The following is a 14,802-nucleotide window of genomic DNA, read 5'->3' as shown; positions in this document are numbered from 1 at the left end:
GATGGTGGATCCTGAGATGTAGCAATGCAGTTTCTTCACAGATCTTTAAAAGTGTCAAATGCAGGAAGTATCAAAGACCTACCGAAAAACAAATAATGGGTGACTTGCCGTCAGAGAATGGAAACAACACCACCATTCACCTACATTGGTATAGCCTGTTTTGCTCCAATACATACTGTATCAAAATAGGAAGAAATGATCTCAAGAGGTATGGTCTTCATTCTACTTTCAGTGTTATCCCACATTGTCGCAAACAAACATATTACCTGTTCCACATTTGGTTTGTTGGGTGGGGAGTCACCCTACGGCAGATGGAGTCCAGGACAGTGTTTATTTGAGTGTTTATTATAAATTTATTTTGATTAAATAGTGCTATTTTTGTCTTTCTGAAAATGTTATATTGTTAAAATGTAATATGAGAATAACTGCCATATGTGCCAATCAGTGCTTTATTTGAGTGTGGATTAGGCTGTTTAGTTCTTGGAGTAAAATCAATTAAGTTGATTGAACAGTCTAATGCAATACTTATTAAAATTGTGTTCGTGATGGATATTTTTGTTGTACTGCGCGTGCATGTGTTCTACCGCATTATATTATTGCAGTATTATTCAGAAAAACAATTTCTGAAAAACATCACATTAGTTACATTTGGTTTACATAATAAAATATTGTATACATTATTTTTGCATATGTAAACAAAGTCATTGTGAGAATTATGTGTCTTTAAAGCAAATAAAGATATGTTTGAACAATTACATTGACCAATTTAAAATATAAAGTGCAAATTACAAAGGCCAAAAACCTTTCATTAACAACTTTTCATCTTAATGTCGACGTGAAAAGATAATTAGGGCAAATAAAAAATATTACACACAAATAAATAATTAATAATGAACATTGCAATATTTCTGAATCAAAAGAATTGTTAATTTAGATTTTGTGGTAACTTAAAAGATACTTAAATGATAAACAATTGACAGTTGTGGCATCAGTATTATTTAATAGAGAGACACTTATTTGATTTTCCCCAACAGTGTGATATGTTGAAATGAGTTGGTGTGTGTGGGTGTGTGAGTGTGTGTGTAATAAGTAGCTAGTTGACAGTAATGGAAGATTGAACTCTGTTTCACAACCTTCATCTCAAAATCCCCCAATACAATCCATCTGTCATCTGGTTCTCTTTGGTAGAAAACAGAATGATGCTTTACAGAGACAATGAGGAATTGCATGATCATTTTGAGGGTTTTAAAGGGATAGTTCACCATACCTTTACAAAGTTTATAATTTAGCAGAATTTCCAGACATCTCATCCACACAATAGAATGAGGTGATGTTACTGGGCTCCGTACAGACAGAAAACATGACTGTGTCATCACTCTTACAGTAAAAGGAATGTTACAAAACTTGTTAAATTGCTTGTTGAAAAACAAGCAGTGTTACCTAAAGAAAGATAAATGTGGCAATGTTTCAAATATGTTTGAAGACACCTGCAAAGCTAATGTGAACCGTCTCTTTCTCAATGTAATAATAGATGGACTCGATGATGGTGAGACCAGATCTCTGTGTGGAGTTTAGGAGCTGATGCCAGACTCCCTGTGCATACAAAAATCTCACTGCATTATTACGAGTAATGGCAAAGGAAATGTTTGAAAAGGAAAACTGATATTTTTCAAAATCCTTTTCATATTCCTTTCTCCCAATTTTTTTCAAATTTCAGCAAAACTGAGTAGAGTATGATTACAACTGCTCCTTTTTTGTATGTTGTCAAACCTATGTGCACACATCTAGAGCAATAGTTCACTTTTATATTATAATCATTAGACCAACTGATACAGTATATGCAAAATCAGTTGTTATTAAAGATACAGAAGTATACAGATGATGCCGTTTCACACCCACAAATATTTTGAAACAAAAACCTACGAAAGAATTCTGACAATCATTTGAAAACTAAACTAAACTCTTTTTTTGCCAAACATTTCTTATAGAGTGCTGTGCTGTTCTTTTAATAAAGACTCTGTCATTTAAAAAGTCATTTGCAAGGGTTTGCCAACCCCAATAAATATGTACCCTTCACCACAAGGGTTTGCCAACCCCAAACCAATATGTACCCTTCACCTTTCCCCTATCCCACCCTGGATCTTTTCTTGTAACTCCCTCATCTGTTTCGTTATTAATCACTGCTTCATGTTACTGCTCACACTGATGCGCATACATTTATTCTGAGAGCCAATCGGGTTTTTAGGCCAGCAAAAGACCAATCAAAGGAAGGCTCTACTCTGGCCTCTAACACCCAACCCCCTAACAGCTGTCACTATTGTATGGCAAGACCAGTTATGTGACATGTTGTGCGTCTTTGATGTTGGCCTGTTCAATAACTAATCAGGATGCAAACAGCCACATCACACCCTGACCGCACACACTGAGAAGAGGATGGATGACAACAGGAGTTCAGTTTGTGTGTTTTGAAAAGGGTGTGTTCTGCTTTGCACCGGCAAAACAGCTGCCATCCTTTAACTGTCCCTTCCCTGCCCTCTTTTTCTTTTTCTATCAGCAAGGTTAAAATCACTAGAGAAACAGATGGAGTCCTTGAAAATATCACTGGAAGAAGGTTTTTCAAACAAACCTTTCTGTAACAAGCAATGGGAGTGTTCTGGTTGAGCTGGCCTGTGGCGTGAGGGATAGAGAAATAGACCTTTGTGAACAGAGACTGTCTAGAGAAAAAGCAAGGTTGCTGTACATTCTCGTATTCCCATTATTTGTGTCTTAATGATAAACTATCATTTTTGAAAGGTGTTAAAAATATGAATCAAAAATCATCATGAAAAATAATCTCTCCTAGAGAAATATATTGCTCAGAGGTGCTCTTTCATAGATCAGGAGATTTGATAAAGTGATCTGTTGTGTTGCATTTGGGTCTCAACTTTGTCTGAAATGCTTCTTCTGAAACTGCTTGGGAGATACATGAACCGAAAAACAAATACACGAAGAGTATGGAGATGAATATTCAATGTAGATTCAGGTAGTTTTCAGTAAGGTACTTTGCGACAAGCATTGGTATAGCATAAAAAACACTTTATTACACCTTAATGCAATCGTGCACTAAATAACCGTAGTATTGCATTTTCAAATGTCCTCTCACACTCTCAAGTCACGTTAAGAGGCTCTAGTAAAGATACTGTCTAAAACAATAAAAAGAAAAACAACCTCAGATCAGGAACATGGTTAGTGCCCTAACACAGGCTGCCCATGGAGGCCATTATATTGATACGACCTCTATTTTTTCCTCCTAATTCATTCTCTCACAGTTTCACCCATCACACGAGCAGCAATTTTCTATGGCTTTGAGCTCACGTGGCTTATTGTAGTGAACGTGCAGGGGTCATCGGTTTAGGGATTGGTGTCCTTGTGTTCTGCTTGGGGACACACTGACAAAGCAAGGGAGCGTCTGGCCTGCACAGTAACCCACATAAACTACCGCTGGCCCTTAGGGCCAACAGATGGTGAGTAGGGGCTGTGGGCCCACATTAGCACAAGAATTGAGGCACAAGTAGAGATTAAAAAAGAGGGGAGTGGGTTCATATTTATTTCAAAATATGTGGCTTCAATGAGTTAGATGTCATAGGATGATTTAAGATAGATGTCATAGATGTTTAAAAGACAAGGACTTAAAGCCTCCCAAACTTGAATTGTTTTGGGCTGTAAGGTTCAATCCACAATGCAGCAGTTTGCACCATCTAGTGCCCAAACTAGAAATCATCAGAGCGGGAGTGTAAATGTGTTTCAGATGAAATGACTGCCTGTACGGGTTTATCATCGTGTAGAAGGCATGAATTAGCAGTGGGTTTTACATCACAACTTTAAACCAACAAAACATCAACACCAGCTGTCAGTTTTCTATTTCAAAATAATGTTAGAAGTTGTCATGACATTACATTTTGGCCACCTGACGTCACAACTGATATATTTAAATAAATATAAACACTTTCTGATGTTGTTCGTTGGCGGAAAAAAACCTCGTGCTGTAACTGTGAAATATTTCTAAAGTGGAATTTACTGTGACATACAATAGAAATGTGACCTTCAAACAACAAATTAGAATAAATGTAAATAGCATGACAGAACAACCAAGTGACAAGTCCCCACAAAAGCAGTACACCATTAAAAGTGTATTGTAAACGTATTCATGGGATGTCTCCCTCTGATAGTCGGAAGTATGCATGATAGATTCAGACACTTTTACAGTGTAAAATGCACAGATGCTGTTAGGGGAGAGGCACTGGCAAAGGAAACAACAATGCTTCCTTTTTTAGGAGCATGGTGGGAATTTTTTAAAAGTTCTTCTGTGCACTGAGCCGATTTGGAACAGCTCCAAATGCCCGACTCCATGGTTAGTGCAACTTCCATTGAACTACTGTATAAGGAGCTAGTTGAGATGTGCTCAAAGTGATGTAGCTTCTGCTAAAATATACCTTCTGTGACAACTACTGTGTATTTACACCAGTCTGTGCTCTTTACAATGAATGCACAAACGGAACACACAAAACTTCTCCGTCCACATTCTTGTCACTCTTCTCTCAAGGTTTGAAGAGCTTGACTGAGCAGGGAGCACTTCCATGAACAAAGAAATGAAAAGAGAAATGCGATGAGCAGCCAGAAAAGTTAGGCAGCTGAACAAACTCTTAAAGAAAGACAACATTATAGGCGATGTAAATGTGTTATCAGTGTAACAATTTTATAATGAAAATGAGACGCCCAACTTTAGAATTCCATTTTAAATTGCAATAGTACAGTCAGAGAACAAATATGCTAATTAGTTTTCTTCGTTTACTGATTTCACTGCAACATTTTTACTGTAAGGCAAAATATTTACATTTTTAATTTTACAGTGTAATAACAAAAAACTATATAGTTACATAAATGTATTCTTATAAAACCAAATGTAGCTGCAGTCTTTGCACAGTATGTAAAATCTTCACAGTATGCACTTCACTATTAGATATCTGTTGTAAACTATAGACCTACTGGTCAAATGTATAAGCTCAACTTTAATATGGTGTGAATATGGCTTGCCTAAACAATCACATTTTTAGGGGAACTTGTCAGCCTTTTAATAAGACAATCTGGTGGCAGATCTTTTTATAGTTTTGGCTATATCCAAGTATGACTTAATCAACTTTCACACTGTATGTACACAGATATCACACATATTAAAATGCTGGCGGTTGCCAAGTCACTGTTCTGTTGGTTGCTATAGAAGGGCTTGCCTTTCATACTTCAATATCCATCTGTATCAGGAGGCAAATCTTGTCAAATTCACTGTCTGCGCTTAAATTTCCATCACTGCACATTTGCTCACAATATAAAATGTCAAATTAGTTGGGATGTTTCTTCATTTGTAAGGTAAATGTAAACTTTCAGTCACTTATGAAATCACATAGATAGAAGTTCTCTAGATGTGATGATTCTGAGGTTTATGGTACCAGGCATCTCATTTGCCATTTCCCTGCCTCGCTTCCTTAGCTGTAGTTTCTTGGGGTCCGATGAGTCCTCTGGAGAGGCTGTGAGGACCACCTGACCCATGAACTCGTCCTTAATAATATTACTGTTCCACACCTTTAAGTGAGCAAGCAGATGGCAGTATAAGTATTTTTACAGTGATTCTTACCAATTAACAAACATTAATAACCAAACATAGCCAACAAAGTCCAGACAAAAGGTGATAATATTATTGCTACCTGAACCGTGATTGGTTTGCTTGGTTTTTTCCTATAGAAGATGGCACTGGTGTCAAAAGAAGGGTTAAGTGTGTCTTTTTTTACTGTGGATTGGACTGTGGAACTTTCACAGGATATTAGAACATAGGGGTCAGCACCTGAACCAAAGACAATAAGGATCGTTTCATTATTCATGTATGTGATATAATCATATTTTTTTATTATTCTTGTTTTGGTATATTGTGTTCTATTTGAAGCATGACTGTCCCTGATCACTATGTAACAAAACTTTCTATTCTGTGGACCACAAAATCATACAGATCTTGAATTGCGTGCCAATATTAATCAGATGATGCTTTGATCACACGTTTACCTCCGTTGCCGTCTTGACTTTGGAGCCCATCTGCACTACGCACATAAATGTGAGTGACTGTCTGAGGATAACCCACAAATGATGACCAGCAGTTTACACGGGGTTTATCGAGGATGAGGTCCCTGAAAAAGTATATGAAATAAGCAAACATATGTTCAATGGTACATATTGCTATGCATAATGACAGATACGATATGTTATAGAATATAAAGCTGTTGTATTCATGAGGCAATCATTTAAGCAACTGTATGTGTCACGATCCTGTCTGATGTGGACCAAGTTATTTCTCACTTCCTGTTTCCTGTGAAAACCCTATTGATTTGCTCCCAGGTGTGTCTTGTTACCCTGTTTGGTAACAGTTACTTTGTCTTGTCTAATAAATATTGTATTGCATGTGGATACGCTTCCTGCTTGGATTACTCTCATCGTTACAGTATGACACAGACCATGTGAATTGTGAGCAAAAATTCTACATGAAAGCATTGTGTGGTTTCAGACTCTTCTTACCCAGTTATCATACATTGTCAGTATTAAGAAACTGTATAGTTCTATTAGATAAAAACATGAAGAGTGTTATAAGAACTGTACCTGCAGTCGGATTTCACATCTGTGAAGACCCTGATAATGAAATCTCCCAGGACTTTGGGCGTAAACGTGGACGGAATGATGACGTATCGACCCTTTTGAAGCACCTTCCTCATAAACACAGTCCGTGCATTAATGTAAGTTGACGTAGCAACATTCTGCTGGGTAATGATGTCGTGCATGCGGTATTTTCTATTCAACTCAACCTGCGTGCAAAACATGTTTATTATGTAACATTTGTAAATGGCATGGTAACTAGGCATGGCAAATATATGAATATCAACACAAGCATGACACAAAAATCTAAATGTTTTGTGTGTGATGTGTGATAAATTTACATTGTGTTAATATCAGGTCTGCTCATACATAATTTTTTTTTAAATAGAACATCACAATACATTATCGTAATCAAAATCTCTGCATGATTTTCTAAATGATTAAATGTGCACTATGCTGAATATGCATGAAATGGTGTAACAAAAGTTTTGTTCACTCCAACATTTTAGTAATGTGACTATACAATAATATTGTCTACGACAGAAAAATAACAGGAACTTTGTAATGGTTGTTATGGTGTAATTATATAATGATCCAGGACATTAAAAACATGTGAAACATACACACAATGAAAAAGGTTGATCACTTTAACAGACTGAATATAATCAGTCTGATCTATTATCTGTAGTGTCTATTTATTCACACTTGTCATACAGTACATTTCTTTCAAATACCTTGAAAACAGCGAACCCGATGGTCAGATTCTCTCCCACACCATAAGGTGTGTGGACCTTCATGTCTTTCTGCTGCAGAGATATCAGCACCTCATCTTCCTCTTTAGTCACATCAAACAAATACTGGGGGGGGTACATGACAACTTTTAGTGTTTGTGTGCATGAACAAGGTACCCTTTTAAGGGAACTAGATGCCATTTCATGGTGTTGCTGTTAGGAATTGGCATGCCTCCTGGTGGAATCTTTGTTTTGACCGACACTAAATGTTTTTTCGTTACTAGATTGAGCTCCATGGAAGATTCCAAACCCAGAGGAACCTTCTATCTTAGGTGCATGGATCAGAAATTGGGCCGAAACGGAAACACACGAAGTTGGACAGTACCTGTGGGTTCTGAAGGAAGGTCTGTTTGTGGTTCATGCAGCCTCCACAGCGGTTTTGCAGTGGATCTACATGCTTTGACCAGGATCCGAAATACACCACCTCATCCCAAGTCTTCTGGACACTCAAAACTGACGTATTGATCAGCCGACACACATCAGCATCTGTGAAATTCTTACACCAATCCACAAATGACATCCTGCAAAGAGTATGATACAAATCAACGCCATTAAAGAAGTTAAAGGGATAGTTCACCCAAAAATGTGACTGCCACAGTACACAATTTTACCACAATAAACATACATTTCAAAAGTTAATGTTTCATTGTGTGTATTTACTGTTTCTTTGAACGAATATTCAAATCATCACTCACCAAAATTCTCCATCATCCATTACAGTGATGCCGAGATTTTTCCTCTCCATTTCACCAACCTTCTTCCATTCTTCAGAGCTGTAGAGGAGCAGGTAAAAGTAAAGTTTAGCCACTTCTACAAAAGCATATCGTTGCTTAAAAAACTTTGAGGCTATGGTTTGGCTGGCTTGAAAAGTATACATTAAACCAACATTCTGCATTTAGATGGTTTTTTACAATGCCTTCAGAACACAGCTTCATTTTGACCGGAAAAAAACATCCCACTCACCTGTCGCTCCATGCTCCATTCCACTCATGTTTGCCCCACGGGTTTCTCATACAGATTAGAGGGAGGGTATCATTCTTGAAGTAGGCTGCAAGACCATGTCCCAGACGTACTCCCTTAACGGCTGTGACCGAGTAGGCATGACCCTTGACCAGACCATTCGCTAAGCGCAACTCTCGCTCATGAGCAGATGCCTGTTGACCACAGAAATGAATTGGTAGTGACATTGACATTTACAAAAACAAGGACATTTCTTGTTTGTCAAGGTCAAGAAGGGCAAGTCTTATTGTATTTGTTTGTTAATATACTTAATGTCACAAGGGTTCACTCAACTCGCCTTCAGTGGGATTTTACGACGGTAGTCATGTTCTTTCTTTCTATTTTTATAATATTGTCTGTTATTTATAATAACCTTTGTTTATGTATGCAGGTCTTGGCTGTTCTGACATTCAACTGTTTATTTCTATAAAATATGTGTAGGGCATCAAATAACTTGGCTTGGTTACGATGACAGCTCCCAAAGACACTCAGAAGTTCCCATATAGGAGACTCATATAAATATGTGCAGTTGCATGGTTGTAATGTTCTGGATAACCACTACAGTGTATAAAGCACAGTAGGATGTGTTGAAGTGAGAAGCAACAATCTCGCGGCTATCGACTATTTTAAGATGTGGCAAATGCTAATTTTGGCTAATGCGGATGAATTTGTACGATCTCATTCATGTTCATTTTCGTACGATTTGTAGCATGTCCTAAAGCTGCATTTATCATTGATGGCTAAGGAAGTAGGTGTAAGCTTAGCTTTGTTCAGTTAAAAAGCTCTAAATAAGTCAATTTACAGTCTGTTGAATATCTCATTTGTGACGTGAAAGATTTTGTAATACTAGTAATCGCGCAGTGACGCAAATGTGAAGTTCACTCTTTATCTCTAATATATTTTGGTGTACCAGCAATTGGTGCAGCTATTGCCGAGAGCAACTCCCATAAACCTCAAAGTGGTCAATTTAACTGTTTTGCTCAGGGACAGTTGAGTCACTCAGATTCAGTTCCAACAACGCAAGCTCTGAACTCTGCAAGCTGTATTTCTATTTAAGGGGCAACATTTTTTCTATTTTTGTTCAGGCAAACGATGTGGCAAATCTCCACTTCATACAACTACCATCAAAATTTGCAACATACAACCAGTGCTTACTAGCATAGCTCCTTTTTTACAATCCAATGCAATGCATTTGTATAATGCTTCTTTATACACTTTATGCTTTTAAACCATTACTGTATACTTTAAAACACAACTTTTACGTATCGTAAAACTGCCCTTGAAAATGTTTTGCATTAACACCTCTCCAAATCAATTGGACCGAGAGAACGAACATTTCATTGAAATAAAAAGAAGTGCAGAGCAGCGTTTTATTTAGTTTTCACTAGCATAGTACTTACCCGTATTGAACAGCTGATTATGCCCCCTCTGTCATGCACATTCAACAGATCTGAGAACAGTTTGTTTTGGGATGCAGGATTAGTGAAATAATCACCCATTTGCAGATCAATAGCCTCTGCCACTGCACCAGTAAAATCCACCATTGCATCTCCGGTGTTTCCTCCATTCAGAGACTCATAACAACCAGACAGTCTGTGGAAACAAAGTTGAAAGCTTAATAAGTATAATAAATTTTTATATGAAACCTTGTTAACCGTCTGATTCATTTAGTGATTTGTTTGAATATTATTTAAACGTGTAGTATGTCATTTATCTAATGTTGATACTCGTTGAGATCAGCTTGTGCAAAGGCAACAAGCAAGCCAAGTGATCAAGAGTTGCGTATTTGGAAACAATAAATCGCCCCTTCAGCTGATTTAAGATCTCATCATTTTAAGAGTTTTAACTACTACAACACTTCACTGACCAGACTCGAGCACAATTTCTATTTACCAGAAAACTGAGTAGTTTTGAGCACGTAATGCTTAAAAAAAGTTCAGTATCACCTAATACAAAGTTCACAAAGTCTAGGGCTCCTTCCAAAGGCAAGAAGTTTTCACCACAGTAAGATACAAATCAGTTGGCTGGGATGCCACATCAGTTTCATTGGGTCTTTCAATGCACAAAGTAGCATAAGCAACACAAACATTGATCTTAAGAGCACTGCTGCAATGTTATATCTGGACAAACTAACCAGTTACCTTAGATGTTCCACTGTTTGCAGAGAAATTACATAATTCGCTTTTAAATAGGATGACAATGGAAGTTTAATCTCTATTAAAAGTATGTGCTAAAAGAGTGCCTACTTTGCGTATGCTTTCTCAAGTAGAGGACTCCAAAACTCATTGCTGACTTCTGAGTGGCAGTATAGAAGTTTCCCATTACGTGTTGGAAGACGATCATCCACCACCACATCAGTCCACTTTCCAAAAATCCAGAACTGAAAGTGAAAAATTCCGGCATAGTTCTCTCTATGTTTGGAATTCCACTCCTGCGCTTTCCAATCTGGAATCACCTAAAATGATATAGAAGGAACTTATTATACAATACAGTAGTATTATAGTAATATATAAGTACTGTATGTGGTTCATATATTTTTAATTTGACACAATCTTACACACCAACACTAGCAGACAACTAAATATACACAAGGATAATAAAGGCATGATTGTGACAATAATATACAAATCACAAACAATAAATCAGATACAACAGGAGAGATAAAAACCCACTAACCTTCTGCCAGAGATCTGATTTGAGTGCCAAACAGGAGCAGGCTGCTACAAACCAGCAGTTGCCCACCTCTCCCTGGTTAAGATCATGCGTACTGATCCCATCTACAAATAGATGTGGGTCTTCACTTATTTCCTGTAGAAAGAATGGAGACACTAAAATGGAAAGTTCACCGAAAAAGGAAAATTCTGTTATCTGTTTTCTTGTAGAAACGGTCATGTGGATTTACTAACTGGTAGGCATGTGAATAAAGATTGTCCTGTACTTTAACCATTGTATAGGGCAACCTACACTTAATATTTCGTTTTTTTCAACCCAGCGATGAGTCAAAAATCTGCAGAACATTCACTCTTAAAAGTGCTGGGTTGTTTTTGATCTAAGCTGGGTAAATATTGGCCAGAACACACAGAACATCCTGGGTTAATATGTCTCAATTCTCAATGACTCATTGACTCATGGTTGGGTAAACGATTCCCATGAGAGGAAACAACCTAGAACAAACTATAAAAATGTATCACTAGAATGCCTCCATCTTTAAAAAGAGTGGTCACTTACACTTGGTCGCTTCCATTCAATTTTTCCAGACAGAGGTGTTTTGTAGAAGAGGGATGCATTAGTGCAGGGAAACTCTGGATCTTCAAATAACTTCTTACTCTCCAAACATTCCTTCCTCAGTGCATCATAGTGCTGGTTCTTGTAAGGTATCACTGCAGAGACCATAATTCTGCCTTTCCTTTGATGCAAACTGAGAAAATAAAAATGAATGATTTATAAAAGAAATGAATAAACATTGGCATAAACTTGACCAATGAGTACCTGTTAAATAACATGTTTTTCAAACACCATTGGCCATACTGATAAATTATGGCCATTATACGCATTTAAATGTATTCATGAAACTGATGCTTCTTCCAAAAGTGACACAAATAATTGAGCATATGGACCCAAGAGCCAAAGCAAATGTTTACACATGTTTACACGTAGAAATGGTAGTGATACTGTAACTTCAATATTACACATACAGTTGGGATCATAAGTTTACATACCCCTTGCAGAATCTATAACATGTTGCTAGGACTGTTTTTGTATATTCACAGTAAAATGGCTAGTGTTAAATCAACACTGCTCAGAGTGTATGTGGTCCCACTCCAAAGAGTGTTAAAGTAATACTGATGAAGTGTTGAAGATAATGAAGTGATTAATTAAGAGATGATTAAGCATTAATGATGAACACCTGCTGTTAACTAGAAGAATCACTGAAGGAAGTGACTCACTGAATACAACTGACAAACAATCATAACATTACACAATACATTACATTTCACAAGATCCGAGAAAACAACAAACATGCTTAACAGCTTAACTTACTAACCAATGTTTTTTCTGTCAAAGGTTTAGATGTTGATGTTTTATTGCTCAAAATATGATGTCACCGTTATGATGCTCTTGACCTCAAACTACACTAGCTTTTTCTGTGAACAATATACAGTACATGTGTTGTGGTTAAGCAGTAAAGCTAGCTACTGTTAGTGGCTAAAACATTGATTTGATCATGTTTGACATAGTTAATGTTTAATTATTAATACTTTACATCTAAGGTTTGTATTGATAACTCTGCAGAACTAAACATGAGGACAGATTTTATCATGTGGAAATTAAACTGGTTTTACTTGGACGCACACAGACATCAAGAATCAGCGTATGAATCTCAAAAATGGTGACAATAAACTAAATGTTTTATGCTGCAATGCATGCTGGGTACCACTATAGTACAAAGATCCCAGCATGCACTGTGTCATGTATAAATTATCACCACTGTTGAGGACTGTAAGAAAAGTGTTTATGCTTTTTCTTCGGGGTCAAAGTAATTTTTTTCTTTTCATTTTCTTTACATTTTTTGCAGTTTTGTAACACGTACAAGACAATACAATACAATATCCCATAGTTAATTACCCAAAGAAGATGATGGATCTAAATTGTGATTTTCATTCTTAAATCTTGCAAGCAGAAATGACTGTCTTGTTTAATGAGCATGTTTATTTATCATAAAACACAACTAAAATTGATTATAACATTACTTTAAAAGGTAAATGTGCTAAGAGTCCAACTAAAGCAAACACTGACCACCATAATGGTAACATAATTTTTTAACCAATGAAACATCAATAGCAATTCTCAACAATGACTTCTGTGGACGTCTGTGAAGTAATATGTGAAGCTGTAATGCTGTTTGTAGAGTTGTTTACGCAGATCTTGAGAGATGTAATGTCTATTTTTATCTTGTTGACGTCATATAATGCTGTGATTGGATGTCTTTGGATGGTTCTTTAGTGATTCTGCTTGATACAGCAAGTGTTTGTCTTTAATGCTTAATCAACTCTTAATTAATCACTTATTTAGCTCATTATCTTCAACAATACATCAGTGTTACTTTAACACTGTGTAGAGTTGAGACCATATACACTCTGATCAGTGTTGATTTAAAAAAATCACTGAGCTCACAGTAGGCTTGTCTGTATAAGTTATCTTTATTATTTTTTATTATTTTTTTATTCTGACCCCTCCTTTCTACAGCCACAAAAGGATAGTTGTCTTAGAAATGTCTTACATTGTTCTTTCGTTACTTATTTTCTATGCAACGCATGAATAACAAACTTTTCAAAACTCTTTAAAGGACCTATAGGTGGAACTCCAGAATCCACATTTATAATTTACAATTAACAATTAAACAAACAGTTTTATCAAAAAGCAATTGACACCATAAACACTTAATGCCGAAGTATCATAGTTATTCAACAACAGATTATTCCAGAAGATGGGACGTAAAAGTAAAATGTTCTGCGATAGTAAAAACATAAACATGGAGAGTGCACTCAACAAAGCTTAACAAGCCCAGCAATGCTCAACAGCAATCCCAGGATCTTGTAGGAAACACTCACAAATACACAAATAGGGAATGTTCACCCATATATAAAAATTCTGTCATGATTTACAAATATCTTTGTTCTGATGAGGGCAGAGAATATATTATAAAAATAGATTTAAATTGTATTCTGTAATGCCGTATATCCTCATTTAGTTGTCCGTGTAAGGTCAGTGTAATGAAATTTCATGCTGTGTACACTTGTTTTATATTGAATGACAATAAAAGGTGGTCTAAGTCTACTGCATGACTACCTCAAAGATAATTCTACATACACCACACATTGGTTTCACTTGTACAGATCGACCCTGCTGAAAAACCTTAAACCTCAACTGGTTTGAAAACAGTATTTGACACATCCACATGTATCTCATCTTCAGTTGTACAATTCACACACAAACAGCTGCAAACCATCTATGATAAAATGGCATTTCCTTAACTATCCCTCTCTCCCTCTCACACACAGAAAAGTGTACATCAAAAACATGCATAATCGAAACCATTTTTAAAAACGTAAAGAATTTACAGTGATCAGTCCTGACATATCTCAGTGAACAACAAAACAAGGTCACACATTCTGTTCACACTACAAAAATATATCATTAAAGTACAAAACAATGGCATCTCTTACCTGAATAAAACAATCCAAGGCTTGTTTTGTTAAAATGATAGGGCTTGTATGTCCGTGAATGTATGTAATCCCATCTCTACCTCACCTTTAACAAGAGGAAAAACCCCTGCAAG

The 14,802-nt window shown here is 36.5% G+C and overlaps 1 protein-coding gene across 3 annotated transcripts; it reads right to left on the bottom strand.

Annotated features, from left to right (window-relative positions):
• Positions 1-4,061: 4,061 nt before the first annotated feature.
• Positions 4,062-14,794, bottom strand: LOC306910071 (calpain-5-like). 3 transcript variants are annotated; one of them, XM_079484291.1, is made up of 13 exons: positions 12,182-12,309; positions 11,691-11,880; positions 11,139-11,270; positions 10,709-10,917; positions 9,863-10,055; positions 8,427-8,617; positions 8,159-8,236; positions 7,789-7,984; positions 7,407-7,529; positions 6,679-6,881; positions 6,091-6,212; positions 5,739-5,875; positions 4,062-5,616 (listed from the first exon to the last, which is right to left on the bottom strand). In XM_079484291.1, the coding sequence occupies exons 2-13, from the start codon at positions 11,853-11,855 to the stop codon at positions 5,434-5,436; spliced, it is 1,932 nt and encodes a 643-aa protein (XP_079340417.1). In that variant the 5' UTR covers positions 11,856-11,880; positions 12,182-12,309; the 3' UTR covers positions 4,062-5,433. The 3 variants fall into 3 exon arrangements, with proteins under 3 accessions (XP_079340417.1, XP_079340418.1, XP_079340416.1); XM_079484292.1 differs by lacking the exon at positions 12,182-12,309 and adding an exon at positions 14,690-14,794 and having other exon boundaries at positions 4,524-5,616; XM_079484290.1 differs by having other exon boundaries at positions 4,524-5,616; positions 11,952-12,191.
• Between the last annotated feature and the right edge of the window lie 8 nt (positions 14,795-14,802).

Source organism: Barbatula barbatula, assembly GCF_947034865.1.
Source record: "Barbatula barbatula genome assembly, chromosome: 2".
Taxonomy (NCBI): Eukaryota; Metazoa; Chordata; class Actinopteri; order Cypriniformes; family Nemacheilidae; genus Barbatula; species Barbatula barbatula.
This window is presented reverse-complemented; position numbering and strand designations above follow the sequence as displayed.

Coding starts and splice junctions, on each gene's coding strand:
- LOC306910071 (XM_079484290.1), bottom strand. CDS start 12,016: ATGCGTATAATGGCCATAATTTATCAGTATGGCCAATGGTGTTTGAAA. Junction 8,237..8,426: donor AATGGAGCATGGAGCGACAG/GTGAGTGGGATG, acceptor GCTCCTCTACAG/CTCTGAAGAATGGAAGAAGG. Junction 6,213..6,678: donor GATGTGAAATCCGACTGCAG/GTACAGTTCTTA, acceptor ATACTTTTTCAG/GGACCTCATCCTCGATAAAC.